A 15,366-nucleotide genomic window follows, 5' to 3' on the forward strand; every position below is an offset into this window, starting at 1 on the left:
TATTAAAATCTAAATTTATCTTTGTCAAAAAAAAAAAAATCTAAATTTATCTTATATTAAAATAGTTGAATTTCCTCTTGTATTAAAATCTAAACTTATCACCTAACAACTCAATTTAAATTTAATCAAACTTGTAATGTACATGTTTTACATCACATCAAGTCATAAACTTTGAAGAAATAGAAGGAAAAAAAATGACTTAATTACGTTTTTATTCCCTTATTTTTTACCTACTTACGAAACTAGTCTTCCAATTTCAGAAAAAAGTTCATCGAAAAACAATGAGCTCAAAATTTAATTATCAAGTCGAGATTTTTATTACTTTTATTTTTATCTTTTAAAATTTTGATTTTTATCAACTGACCTATATTTATGGGACATTTTTTATTCACTCTCAAACAGAACAACGCTTCCCTACCCGCATTTTAAAAAGAAATCTGTTACATTTTATTGAAATAAAATTTTTAATTAATTGAGATATTTTTTAAAAAATAACACTAATTTTTGTAGGGATCGGAATTCAAACCCCAAACATCCCACTTATCAATTTAAGGATGAAATTTCTAGTCACTAGGCTATCGGACAAAAAAAGAAAAAAAAAACCATAAAATAGAGTGAAAGAAATTTTATTTTATTTTACGGGGATTTTTTTTTTATTTGATACATCCAAATATAAATATTTTTTGTGACAAAAGATACTTTTTGGCGTTAGATTAAAAAAACTATGATTCAAAAAATAACTATACCAAGTTTTACATCAAACTTACTTGTAGAGTAAAAATACCTCTATAAATCACTTCACTTTAACTGCAATCTTAATTAATTTAATTTTACAAAATCAAGTCCAACAAAGATTACACATTTGCCAAACGTTCATTCACACACTAAATCTAGAATTGCACCAACAACAATCAGAACCCAGATGACTCAACTAAGGAGGAATATGATGCATTTTCATCCAAGTCTTTAGGCTTCTTACTGCTGGTTTTCCTTGTTCCATCACTATTCTTGCTGGATGGCCCCACCTCCAAACCAACCAACTCAAACAATTCCAATCTTTGATGTTTTGTTAAACTCATGTCGCCGTCCCAGCATGTCTCGGAAATAATTTCAAGTGCTTTCTCAATCTTGTCTTCAGCCACAAGATTCCCATTTTGCAGGAGGACAAGGTAGACATGTTCAGCTGAGGCTTTCCGAATCTGTTTAACAAGTGAGAAAATGAAGTAAACTGGAGTATGAGAAGCCACAAAGCAAGCAAAAAGAATAAATTGTGAACAACACCCTATGCAAGTGATTGCTTTTAAGCAAAACAACAATATGCTAAATCGTAAATCATGTGTTGATGAATATTTGAGAATCACCTTAGGGTACCGATGACCAAGAAAAGTAAGAAGTTGAGAAAAGGCCCTTGTATTGATTGGTTCTGGTACTGAAGCTATATAATCAAGTATTGCAATACCAGCATACAATTTGGAGAAGTCTTTTGATCCCTTCAATTCTATTGCCAGAGAATCCAAAACAGCAGCACAAAAAGTTGGGGTGTGAGCCTGAAATTACAACTTTATAAATCACACGTGTTCTCACAAAACACTTGTAAGTACGTAAAAGATAAACTCAATAAATAGAACACCCTGCTCTCATATTTGTAAAAAGTAAAAATGGCTCATACAGTTTGAGTCATCTGGATGACATGGGGAATTATGTACATAGGATCAAGGGGAAAATAGTGGCATTGAGCTTTGTTATCAGTAGTTTAGTAGCGGGACTGTTTATTCCCGTTTCCTCTCAATTCTCAATCTATAGTTTAGTAGCTTATCACACTTCTGTATATAATAATTGTTGAAGTTATAGAGTACCTAGATGCATGCTTTAGTCCAAGTTCAGCTTATACCATTCTGCATCCCTAAAAAATTTAATACATAATTCTTTGGTGATTTAATCAGTGCTATTTATTACATATAGTATTATAACTTCTTGACTGAAGAAAACTGGCATTCAATTTTTGTCTGGGTTACTACAATTTTGATATTGCCCTTTTATATTATGATATTGATAAAGGACAAAAAAATAATTAACCTTTTTTAAAGCGTATTAAGCAATGCACCAAGCCCATGGCTTATAGCCCACGAACAACTTCACATTTAAATATGATAATCATAATCATATGATTGCTATTGAGTTTTTTTTATTAATATTAATATATAATATAATGATCGCAATGAGATTTGTTGTACAATGGCTATTTAGTACTTTATGAACAAAAATAGAAGACGAACAATAGCATGCTGAGTTTTCTTGTATAACTGTTTTCTCACCTTTCAACAATATTGAAAACAATATACAGGGTACTTGACACCCAAACTAACGCAGAAATTGGCAACACGAAGAAAAGGAGTATCAGACAACCTACTAACAGTAAAGATAAAAAAACAGAGATGTGGGACTAACCTCCATATTAAGGAATATCTTTTTGCTGAGCAAACTCTCAATGGTCTGGAATACAACATAAGCTCATGAGTATATGAGAAAGTTCCATATAAGTTTCAGCGCAAAATTAATTTCATGTATCGATTTGCATTTCATAACAGAGGAGGCATGCAACATATATTAACAAAAAGAAAATAAGCTAACATTTGATTTTTAAAAAAATACTGGTGTTAAGGAGAGTTCTGACCAGGATTCTCTGTGCTTAAAACATATAAATGACAAGGTATTCTTAGAATGCAGAACCTTCAACTACAACCTATGAACCAGTCTTACCTTGTAACAAACTGAATATAGCAAATTATGGGGGCAGTAGAAGGTAAATCTTTAGGTTGCATCCTATCTTCCTAAAGTACATCGAACTATTTACCCTGGAAAGTCATTTGTGCAGATAGAAGCTTCTAGGTTAGTAGTGACCCAATAGTCAAAACTAGACTGGGCTAGTCAGTTCAATTGAAAAACCAGTGATCTGGTTAGATGCCTGGTCCGTTCAGACCCAAAAACTGGTTGATGGCCAGCGGGTGAGTAAAAACAGAGGTTGACGGCGACCTGAGGGAGTCACGGATGGCCATAGAAGTTCAACCCAGGGATTCACATGGTGTGGTGTTGATTTTAAGCTTGGAACCAGCACCTCTTGTACATACAAAATATTTTCCAACCCCCATACCATACCCGGAAAAAAGAGATAAAAGAGGTATAAAATAGAACCAGATCGTTTGAATGTTCTGTTAACCAAAGCAAGAATAATAAAGCACTTCTTAGGAAAGGCATACCTTTAAAGTGGGTACAATGACTCTGTCGCATTTTCTGTATTGTTGGAGAACCCACAGGATGTCAACTGATAGCATATACTCCCTGAGTGTTCTTGTATTAGGGTCTTCAGATTCAACCCCTCTTAAATACTCTAATAGTGCCGAGAGTGATACCCTCTTCAAAGAATCTAGCAAATCACCAATAGATATGACTAAACCTGATAGCACATTTCTGCTATAACAACCAAACTGAAGCAGCTGTACGAAGCGTGGGTAAGTGTAAGAAGGAACCTGCAATAAAATAGTATTGTCTCTCAATAAAAAAAATTATACTATCAACCTCAAGAAAGGATGAACAATCTATAAACTTACAGCCCATTTTGCATCTGCTTCCTTCGGAATGATTTCTTCTAACTTCTCTCGGAAAGGTATATGTGGAATATAAATAATCTGATTGTACAAAATTCTGTAGAGAATGTTTGCTGCTGCTTCTCTCAACTTATCCATCTTCTCCACAGCTTGCTTACATATCCCTCCAACTAAATTGGCAGCAAGACTTTCATCGAATAATAAAAGCTCCTCATTGTTCTTAAGCATACTATCAGTCAAAGGATGCACTACAGATCCAATTTCATTTCTAACTGATTCTCCAGACAAGCAACCTGACTTGTCGATCTTACAGAGCATATATGTACATTTTTCAAGGCCATCTAATGCAGCCTCACGAACCCAAGAACCTACATCACCTCTATTATCAACAGAATAGTCATCAAGAGCTTTAAATAAACTCGTCATCACTTCATTCTTTATAAGAATAAACAGAGAAAAATCATTCTCATTGAAAGAGGTAGCAGTATTCTCTCTTCCCCTAACTAATGTTTCACATACTGATACAAGCCCTTTGACAGCATTTACCCGTGCTTCAGCATCTCTTTCATCAGGGTTTTCCTGCAATAGGAAAGCATTTGGGTAACACGACAATTGGAATTTGAACTTGAGATAGTATAGATGTAGCATTTGTAACTGAGTAAAGTACCTCAATTTTACAACAGCCACAAAGCTTCAAAATCACATTTCTCCATTGACAGGCCAATAACTCATATGGGAAGACACCTATTGCCAATGCAGATCCTCTTCTTACAGCTACATTTGGATCAGTCAACATATTAAGGTACTTTGCTGTTAAATCACTAGTACTTTTATTATCTGAATCTAGTAAGTATGCACAGATGAAATGTTTCAGGCCTTTAACAGCAGCATTCTGTACATCAAAAGAGGATTTTACTTGTCAAATATATAATGGTCAATAAAATGGCAAATGCAAATGACATTGACCAAAAATTAATAACGGTGCAAATGCCAGCGTCAAAGGGATAGAATAGAACCTGTATCTGAGAATTAGGATGCCTCAAATTCTCATTTAGAGTATCGAGTAGGCTTTTCTTTATCTTTTCTGGTAATGCCACTTTAGATATGGATATGCATTCAATAAATCGAGAAACAGCAGCACGCATTATTTCTCCTCCCTTTCCACGATAAAGACGTGCTTTCTCAATAGCAGGAACGACATTTGCAAGAGTTTTCTGTTTATCTGTCATTGACATTTTCAAAAATGTCAAAGATCAGTTAACTTCAATGAAGATATGTTTTACCATGATCATTAGTTAGTAAGATAAACTTGACTAAAAATTTGTGTATATTGATAGTATCTAATTCCCCTCAGTCCAAACTTTTATTCTTTTTTTTTTCCAAGTTAAAGAATGAAGTCAAATTGTGCGTAAAGTAAACCAATAAAAAAAAAAGTAAACCAAAAAAAAAAAAGAATGAAGTCAAATTGTTCCAGCAATTCTATTTCATAGGTTTCTTCAAAAAATAATTTCTTTGAAATAAATGCTATTTTCTCCTTCAATATCATACAAGTTAGACAACGAAAGAAAACCAAACCAGCTAATGACTCTAACAAATTTGCATAGCTCTAAAGTCGTGACATTCAATTAAAAATCAGATAGGAAATCAACAGCTTTATGGTGTGTTTGGTTTGAGAGAAAGAAAGTGAGAAGAAAGAAAAACACGTGCACCAATGAATGAATTTGGACTAAAGCTAGTCCAAATTCATTGATTGGTTCCCGTATTTTTCTTTCTTCTCTCTTTTTTTCTCTCAAACCAAACACATCCAGTGCTTCACAAATGATAAGAAGTAGAGGGGACAGAGAAAGAATGAAAATATTGCTGCCGCTATTCTGAATAGTTTCTGTACTTGTATGCATAAGACAAGAATAAACTTCAAGTGTATATTAGTGTAAGCCTAGCCCACAGTTCAATAGTCCTATAACACAGGCCCAACAGTAACAATTATTAAAGCACCACTCTGGCCAATTAATTATTTTGTATGTATATTAGCGAGGGTTTCCGAAGTTGGTTGAAGTTCCGGCAGCTGAAGAAACAATTTAATTTCGTACTAACATGTGAATGTGAAACTGTAATAGGTTGCACTACTTGGAAATCATCTCCAAGTCAAAAACTTTTATTTCAGAACACAAGCTTAAATTATAGACCAGGTAAGCAAGGCTTGTATAACAGAGATACATCAACATAAAGTAAATGAAATTCAACAATAATTGCCTCCTGTTTCCTTTTCTTTTTTTTATAGTTTTAATAGAATAAATGTGTTTCACTTCCATTACTAACAAGAAATAACATAATCAAAAGTTGTGAAATGACAACCTGAGGGAAGAACAAAATTGCATTGATGTAAAGCAAAAACAAGTTCCCCAGTTGCCAGCGTTGCACCATGGCGCATGCACAAATCAGATGAAAGAGTGCAAGGAATTAACTTTTCCATAACAGCACTCGCGAAATACTGAGGGTCATATTTTACAAGAAAAGAAAGGGCCTCTGCAGCAAGTTCTCGAAAGCTTTTATCCTGAACATGTAATTTCCAAGTCAATTCTCTCAATTTATCAAGAAAAATTAATATCAGGAGGCAGCAAAAATAACCATATATTGTTAGTAAATACCAGAATATAAATAAAGTTATGCTGAAAAAGTATACCAGATGACAAGGAATCGTGATATTAAAAGTAACAAACAGTTGAAAATAATCAAACTTAAAAAGTTAGACCATCCTATTTAGCCATGTTAGCCTAAGAGTTAAAAACCTCCAATGCAAAATGGGCCCCTCTGTTACCAGTGGAACCAATGAACATTGTGAGCTATTGTCGGGAAAGTTTTGATGATGTGGTGTGCCATTTGAAAATGAGCAAAGTCTCACAAATGAGCTCAAGAGAGATTATTCGAAGCTGGTTCGGTGGAGCATTCTCTTTGTTCTTTTCAAGACATGATTCATGAGAGACAAGCACAGATTCAATTCAAGTTCATCAAAGGAGCAAGTACCAGATTTGTTGATTACTGCAGAGTCACACATTACAGGTAAGTAAGGCTTCAAGAATGATATCAAATTAATCAGGATAAGACACTGGAGCGCTAATCGAGAGAAGTGGGGAAGCAATTGTGCGAACTCAAAGGAGAAACACGGATAATGGTGTTATTTTGCTTGGTAATCGAACATGGATAAGATCTCAGCTTATGAAACTATTTTTCAACACACTGCAAATAATTGTGAATTTATTCCGGTACCAGCCAAAAATGGCAATCTACAACCACTCATGATAGCCACGAACCAAAGATGGAGAAAGAAGCAATGTTAAGATCAACAAATCTTGCTGATCTTATTCTGTATAATAGTTTCAACATTTTGGCATCAGATTCGGACAAGAAACATGATAAAATATTGTAAAGAACGACATAGTGTTGTAGCTTGTGACCTCGAATAATGCCTTTGTCCTTTGATCTGCTGCTTCCATTCCAGGAACTTTGTATCGTCAAACTTCAATGCGATTGGGTGCAAAAAGATTATTGGCACATCGGGAGAAATGCACTGTGAGCTATCAGATATGAAAGGATTTGTGGTAGTGGTCCTTTCACCCAAAAATTATATCACAATACCGTGGTAAGATTCATGAGATGAGAAAATGGAGGAAAGTGAGAGTAAGTTTGAGAGTAAATCGGTGGAACAGTTTGTATATTCTGATTATAATGAATACACTGATAGAGGAGAGCATTTATATTATTAGATTAAGTTGCAACTTGCAACTATAGTAATCAGTTGAAATCATCTGAAACAGAATGAACTAACTTCAAACTACTGGAACAATTTAAAGCTAGCAGCAGCTAGTGGGGCTTTGGCCTATGCAGGCCAAAATAAGAAAAGGTAACAGTGAGTTTAATAGAGCATAAATCAGAAATATAAAGTAGAGAGGTAAACTGAAACAACATATCTCTGATAAGCCACATCTATCACATAGCAAATAGGTACATAATGAATAACTCGTTTCATTCATCCTTCTATAGTATGACTCTTTAATAAAATAAAAAAAATCCTATTGAGAAATACCTTTTCCATTTCTATAGGTGATTTCTGTTAGAATATTTGAAAAGCATCTGATCACATCATTATTTTATCATAAACTATTGCCGAGTATCTTAGATTAACACTCATATTAGTTTCCACATTTGCTTACGAGTCATGGTTTATTTCCTTTAATTAGGATTAGAAGTCTGCTAAGAGAACTGAGAAAGTTTACTTTTTAGAGACATTGAGTAACTAATAATGTATCTAGGCCAGATACATTAGTTACTCGATGTATCTAAAAAGTAAGTTTTCTCTTATATTAAGGACCAAAGGGAGTATGTTGAAGCAACACCCAACAGTAGCAGTGGAATTGGCTAGAGAGGGAGAGAGAGAGAGAGAGAGAGAGAGAGATAGAGAGATATTTAATTGGAGCTTACCCAGTGACAAATTTTTCTATCCAGCAGGTCACTCACAAATGGAATAAGATATCCTTCATATCGAGCAATGGAGATGGCAACATGAAGATAAGAGTTCGGCCGAGAAGAAAGTGAAAAATAATCTGCAGTATTCACAATGTCAATGCCATGCGGATAATTCCCTTGTCTTCCAACATTCTCCTGAAAAGCAGCTGCTGCTGCTCTTCTGCAGTTAACCTAATTATTACATGTCAGTTTAGACATTCTATTTACAAGGAGCAGAACAATCCAAAACAAAGCATCTCTTGAGAAGGGAATAAAAGATATAAGGACCTCACGGTCATAGCATGCCACTGTTAAGAGGTGCGGAGCAAGCTCCTCTAAAACGTTCCTCATATCTTTGTGATAGTATGCACGTCCAAATGCCCAGCATACATATGCAGCAGCATCACGTACATGAGACCCTACACTATGCGGACCTCTCCGAACATCGTAATGCAGTGCCTGATAAAAAAAAAGGTGTCAATGATCTCCCTAGTTTCAGGTATAGGTTTTAAAATAAATAAAGTATTTGAAGAAATAAATAATTATAAGCAGCAAAAATAAATAAAAAAATATTTTGAAGCCCCCAATCATATAATTTGTAAATACCAACCTTCACAACAACGGGAACAACATTGGGGAGACTAGCAGGTAAGAGCAAGCCTCTGCGAGCAAGTTCAGCCAAAGCTAAGCAGCCTCCGTGCCATGAACCATCGCCCTGAAAAAAGTATTAAATTTGAGTTATAAAACTTGGAAGTCTGGAACAGGACAATGATAGAACACCAACTAAATTTGATGTTTACTTAGGGCTTATTGTGATCAAACCCAAACAGAATTTTACACCAATCAACAAGGATGTTTAATTGGGCTTATTGTGATCAAACTCAAAAAGAATTTTACACAATCAACAAGGATGCTTTATGAAAATCCTACCAAGACAAGAATAAACTCTCCAAACTACGAAATAGAAATACCTTTTCTCCCTACTAACCCTTACTTACACCATATATTAGGAATACCTAACTGCTACATAACTGTGTAACTCGATAACTACAGAACTGCCTACATAACATGGGCAGAGTTCTACATCCTACACCCTCTTCAGGAATATGCCTTCCCAATAGGAGGGTTATTGGTCTTTCGAGTCGCATCAAACAACTGGTTAACATAGGAAAACTTCTGCAATACTTGTATAAACCTAGGTGAATGTGAATCTAATTAGTAAATTATGATTGTCAGGAACATGTATAAACAAAAGTATCATACCTCACCAGGTGAAAACAGCTCCAAAACAGAGGATAAAACTTCCTCAGAAAGGGAAGATGTTAAATGTGAAGTTATGCGACCAATACCTTTCGCTGCAGACCAACGGACAACAGTGTCCTACAATCCAACGCCAACATTCATTTGGTAAGAGAAAGAAAAACTATAATAGATGAAAAAAACATGATCAGCTTAAGTAGCTCTTAATGAATTAACAAGATGTTTAAGCAACTATATATCATAAATAATGGTGTGTCTGTCATCGGCACATTTGGCAGTTCACTTGTCAAATTTCCTTGGCATTCGGGTGATCTACGGTAAAGAAAAACTAGTATGGAATGAGGTGCAAATCAAGGATGTATTAAATATACTTAACAAAGGGAGATTAATTGGGGGATTTATTTTGGATGATATCTTACTGTTAGTTAGGAGTCAAAATTGTCAAATTGTAGAGTAATTGACTAACAATTAGACTACTGCCTGTCAAGCAGGAGATAAATTGTGGTTGCTACCACTTACTTAGTGTTATCGATTGAGGATGGTTGATCATGGCTGAAAGCCAAAAAGTCCACTATTTTAAGCCTTCGTATCTGCCATAAAATGCCATCCTTCACAAATTGGCCGTGACAGATGTCAAAAATCTGTTATGGCCAATATTTGACAACACTACTACAGCTCCAGTGCTATCTCATGTGAAAAGTGATCAGGTTTTGGAAATATACAGAGAACATGAAGAGAACTTTATAAGTTGTATTGAAACAAAATAATTAGTTAAACTGAAAGATAATCATATGCCAGGAGTATGTCAGGAAATCATAAGGTTCAAACCATGTCAACAGTGCAATAGTACCATGTCAGAGAAAGAGCACCATTCATCTGAATAAATATATAGTTAAGAGCCCTGGAATTATTTTGATAGAGCAGTGCTATTTCACCCCACAACCAACATTACAATCCAGGATCTAACTAAACCAGCATAAATACAGGGCCCAGCAATGATATGATATAAAGCTCTATAATATGGAACTAAATCAGGAGCAGACATTTGTTATTTGATAGAGTTATCTATTTGGGTTAACTCAAAAATGTCAGAATCAGAGCTGACTAACATTGGAGTAATTTTTTTTGTCAAAAAAAAAACATTGGAGTAATTTTTAAGTCCTTTATATTCGACGGTGCTTAACCAAACCTGCTAGTAGGTCCAGTTACATCATACATATCCTCATTATTTCACATCTCATGCCAGTTCATATAACAAATGAATGTCGTCAACAGTAATTAATTACAGCTTTCAATAGCTTACAAGACCTCATTATACAAAGCATTTACAGAGAAACCAAGAATCCCTTTAGTTTCAGAGATATCATCATTGACATGGACTTGGACTCCTGAGCAACTTGGTACTAATGTCAAATACAAAATTCATAATAAGAATCTCACCCTTTAGACATACCATATCCCTCAAACCAGATAGCAACATCTCAATGATCTCTTCAACATTTTCTGGAATATCCATATCCTCCTCATCTTCTGCCTCATCTGTAAGTAGTTCAATTGAGTTGGAGTAATTGTTGTTCAAACCCAAATTGGACTGATTAGCTGTGCTGGATGTGTTCAAAGAAATATTTAGTTTGGCGGTTCTTCCCTGCATGGTATACATAGAATTGTCAAGGGAAGAAAATGGTAGCAAACATTAAGCTTCTAAATTTGTTTATAATTAGTCAACAAATAATATACAACTGTCCTCTTAAAAAGTAAGCTATAAGGCTATTATATCGGTTACCCATTATTTAGTAGCACTGATGAGAATCTATAAAAATAAAAAAATAAAAAATAAAAAAAGAGGTAACACTGTTGAGAACCAAACAATGGAGTAAAAAATTATGTAAGTGAGACAGTTAGCTTTTATCAAAGTCTCAAACAACTAAATTTTAGAAGTTCAACTAAGTTGACTTGGGTCTCTATCTAACATGATAAAAATACTTTCATTCATAGTGGCTCAAATTTTTAAAAGGACAGAGTATCCAGCATGAAACCATAGCCAAATTGCTCAAGGGATCTTTGAGTTCAACTCTTCATATCTCCATTATCAATAATTTCTCCAATTTCATCCACCCAAGTTTTGTTTCAAGTTCTTGTCTTGACTTGCAGTGGAAGCACTGATTATTTTGTTGCCATAACAGGCATTTCTGGATAATGCATATAACTATAGTTAACTAGTTACTGTGAATCTGTGATTTAAATGCCAGCTCAAAGTAGAAATGAATAAAATATGGATAACTATACTTGCAATTAGGCAAAAATTAAAGTGTCTTCAAACATAAGATAGGAGATCCCATCGAAATTGAATTACAGAAAAGCTAACCGTATAACGCCATGAGGGTAAACGATGAGGAAGGGAAGTCAGCCCAATCCTTTGGGTTAACTTCATCAGATACTTGCGGAGCAATGGACTTCGAGCCGCGTTTGAGGACTTGTACAACAATGAAGTGTCATTCCAGATGATAGGAATTACATCAAGCAAAAGATTTCGACTGCCTGCCTGTTTATAGATTTATGTTATAACAGTTAGAATCATTAAGGTAACAAAGACAGCTTAAGACAGCTTTTAATTATGACTGCTCTAATTAAATATTAAATACTTAACAACAAAGCTAAATGTGATGGCTTGTCTCCTCAAGCTAACTGACGCAATCAATCAGTTTGAATCATAATGTTTGCCTCCTCATTCTTAGTTTGTATCTATTTGCATGAAAAAGCTATTATTAATTATCAATTTGTAACATTATCAGGTTTAAGTTAGGAAGAAGAAAAGAAAAGAAATAGAAAAAGCAACTCAGAATAATAGGATATTGACTAGATACATTAAGGATGCAATATATAATACTAACCCAATAGTATTATTTTCACTAATATTAGACTCCTAATCCTAGTTAAATTTAAATTAAGGAACAAATAACTTCATAAAGATAAGATAAAAGTCCTAAAACTAGGATAAGGTTCCTCACAATAAGATCCCTAAACATAAGGTAACAAATTATCCCTGAAATAACATAATTAAACTCGTCTATTATGCATCATTCTTTCCGTCAAAATATTCTGCTGATATTCTAATACTCCCTCTCAAGCTCAATTTTACTAGGCTTAAATCTTGTTACAGATGAACACGTCAAATAAAAAAGAAGCTCACAAAAATATATAAAGCAAGGTAGATAAGCCAAATAGATGAGTATATCTTTAGAGAGATGACTCAACAAGACGGTTGAAATGATAATAAGCCACACAGAAATTCAAACGGCAGTAATATTTAGGAGACCCAAAAATTTAAAATTTAAATTAAGGCCCGTGAATACTGACTACGGTTGCTAACAAGATCCCTAGCAATAAAGTAACAGACTAATGAAACAATCATGAATTATCCATATCTATCATTCTCTCCCTCAACAGAATTTTGTAGAAATTGTAAACATAAATAATGGTGAAAAACACTTGCACCTGATGGTGTAAATGAAAGTTAAAAACAAACCTTGAAAATAGCAGCCAGTGCTTCAATGGCACCAAGTAATTGGAAATGCTGGAGTACATCTTCAGTTACAGATGACATTACCTCATGCGTCCACTCGACAAAGCTGAAGCAATTAGAATAGTCAGTTTATGTAGCAATTGTAGGGTGATTCAGTACTTGGTTTTTAGCATGATGGTTAATGAAACAATAGCTTCTATACAACACAAATGTGGTCATGAATACAAGCTCAAACATGCCTAAAAGTGATACGACATAATTGTTATGATTTGTAATCTATTGCTGATTAAAAAAATATTCAGTAAACTTGATAAAAAAATTTCTTATATTTGTAAACATGCTAAAAAAACTAAAGATTCAATTAACAATTTGAGCTAAGCTTTAATCTTAATAAAATTTATCATATCATTAAGAGGGTGTTTGAATAAACAACTTAATTAAGCATTTATCATATCATATGAAAGCTTATATATGAGCTATTTCTATAATCCAATAGGGAATGGATACCAGCTTCAAATAAATTCCATGTGAACTTTTTCTATAAGCTATAAAATGGGACCTTACTAAGATAAGATGTAAACAGCTTATAGACATGCCGTAAGTTACTTTAATAAGCTCTTCAAAACACTTTGTGCTTATTTATACTACAGATAAATCCAAATAAACTCTTCCAAACAACTTCTAAATAAGCTATAAAAGTAATTGAATAAACCTCGTAAAGGCTTTTGGCATATCAGGACGAGTAAGTAGCCTTGATAGCACTAATCCAGCCATAGTCCGCATAGGCCCAGAAGCTGAGAGATAATCCTTACAAAACCCTATTATCCTCAATACAAGAGGTACAAGCTCAAACTCACTTAGATTATCACTGCTTACAATGCTAGTATCAACACTAGATATATCAAAAGGAACCAATACAAGTATATAAAGCCACAACAACATCACACATTTCGCTTCCATTTCACCGGTACTTTCCTCTCTCAATGACGAAACCGAATTTGTGTGATGACATTTTTCCAGTAGAGATACAGCAAGTTCCAGATCAGAAACTTGATGAGGAAAAAACTTAATCACTGATTTATATCCACAAACAGTTACTACTGAATACACAATTATGCATATTGGATTAATTATTTCGAGAATTTCATCCGAAATTACACCGAGTTCGATTGTTCTTGATCGAATAATGTTCATCAATGGCGGAACTATGCTTTCGAGATAAGGTTCTAGAAGTTGTCCTTGCTCTTGATACTTGTCCATCTACAAATAGAAGCGAAATTATCAATAAAAACGGTTATAAAATTGAAAATCGATGAATGAAGTGAAATATGAAATATGCGGAGTGAGAAGAATACGATGGATCTGATTTTGCGAACGGATGAAGGATCGGTGACGCGAGAATTTGAAACGGTGTCGTTGAGGAATGATTTGACGAGGTTCCATTCTTGAAGGAAGTACTTTTGAAGAACTCTTTCCTTAGAATCAAACTCGTCATCTTCTTCTTGATTCATCACTGTTGCTACGACTGTTTCTTCGTTCTGTTGTTGCATCTTGTTAAGATCGACGAACTTAGTATTGCCGCCGCTGCAGGCGTCGGAGATGTAATAATGAGTCCACCGCGCTGAAATGTAACTCAGAAAAGAAAACTATACAGTACAGTACAGGGACACTGGTACCGTCTAGTATCGCGCCTCCAAGTCCAAAGTGTAAAAAATCGTGTTGATTTCCAAAATTAATTAAAAGGAAGTTTATTGGATTAAGATTTTAAATAATTCCTAAAAAATAAAATACTTTTTAAATAGTTTTAAAAAACTTTTTAAATAATGTTTCCGTAACTTCGTTTATTAAGGGGCTGTCTGAAATAAATGGGAGTATAGCTTTGTAGCGTGGATCAGCAATCGCGTGATTTGTTTTTCAATTCTGATATGCATCAATGGATTAAATTGAATATTAATGGAGCTATATGTGGTATTGGTATAGAGAATTGGTCGAGTTTTTGGGCTATTGGTATAACAAGGAAGCACATGATGGAAGCTTTAGCCGACCATATACCCATCATGTTATGATAAAGAATTATGCTAGAGATTATGATATACCAAAGAGGGTTGATAGCATAGCGCAGGTCCGCAACCGTGTGCGCCAAAACATAGACTGGAAACCATCAGAGCTTGATCGGATTGTTGTTAATACAGATGGCGCAACGACTAGTGCAGGGAGTTGTGGTTGTGGTGGAGTTGTTCGTGACAGCAATGGTGAATGGGTGAGAGGTTATGGGAGAGGCTCATGAGATTGCAGTATTATAATCAAAGAGTTAGGGGGTATTGGAAGGTCTGCATCTTGATTGGAGGTTGGGGTTTCATCATGTGGAGCTAAGGAGTAATTCCTTGAGTGTGGTCAAAAGGTTGAGTACCGAGAACCGTGTCATTACTGAAGGTTGGAGTGTGTTAAAACACATTAGAAGATTAATGCAATTAG

The 15,366-nt window shown here is 34.5% G+C and overlaps 1 protein-coding gene across 1 annotated transcript; it reads right to left on the reverse strand.

Moving 5' to 3' along the window:
- Positions 1–763: 763 nt before the first annotated feature.
- On the reverse strand, positions 764–14,680 carry LOC123899710 (tubulin-folding cofactor D). The gene is made up of 17 exons (XM_045950924.1): positions 14,247–14,680; positions 13,604–14,151; positions 12,895–12,997; positions 11,734–11,910; positions 10,822–11,013; positions 9,372–9,488; positions 8,719–8,823; positions 8,397–8,567; positions 8,085–8,300; positions 5,961–6,159; positions 4,622–4,827; positions 4,273–4,497; positions 3,609–4,184; positions 3,258–3,527; positions 2,449–2,493; positions 1,362–1,547; positions 764–1,199 (listed from the first exon to the last, which is right to left on the reverse strand). Exons 1-17 carry the CDS (start codon positions 14,439–14,441, stop codon positions 912–914), a joined length of 3,819 nt encoding a protein of 1,272 aa, XP_045806880.1. The 5' UTR covers positions 14,442–14,680; the 3' UTR covers positions 764–911.
- Positions 14,681–15,366: the final 686 nt, after the last annotated feature.

Source organism: Trifolium pratense, linkage group LG1 (genome assembly GCF_020283565.1).
Source record: "Trifolium pratense cultivar HEN17-A07 linkage group LG1, ARS_RC_1.1, whole genome shotgun sequence".
In the NCBI taxonomy this organism is placed as follows: Eukaryota; Viridiplantae; Streptophyta; class Magnoliopsida; order Fabales; family Fabaceae; genus Trifolium; species Trifolium pratense.

Coding starts and splice junctions, on each gene's coding strand:
- LOC123899710 (XM_045950924.1), bottom strand. CDS start 14,441: ATGCAACAACAGAACGAAGAAACAGTCGTAGCAACAGTGATGAATCAA. Junction 11,911..12,894: donor CACTGGCTGCTATTTTCAAG/GTTTGTTTTTAA, acceptor ATCTATAAACAG/GCAGGCAGTCGAAATCTTTT. Junction 8,824..9,371: donor AGCTGTTTTCACCTGGTGAG/GTATGATACTTT, acceptor TACTTTTTTCAG/GGCGATGGTTCATGGCACGG.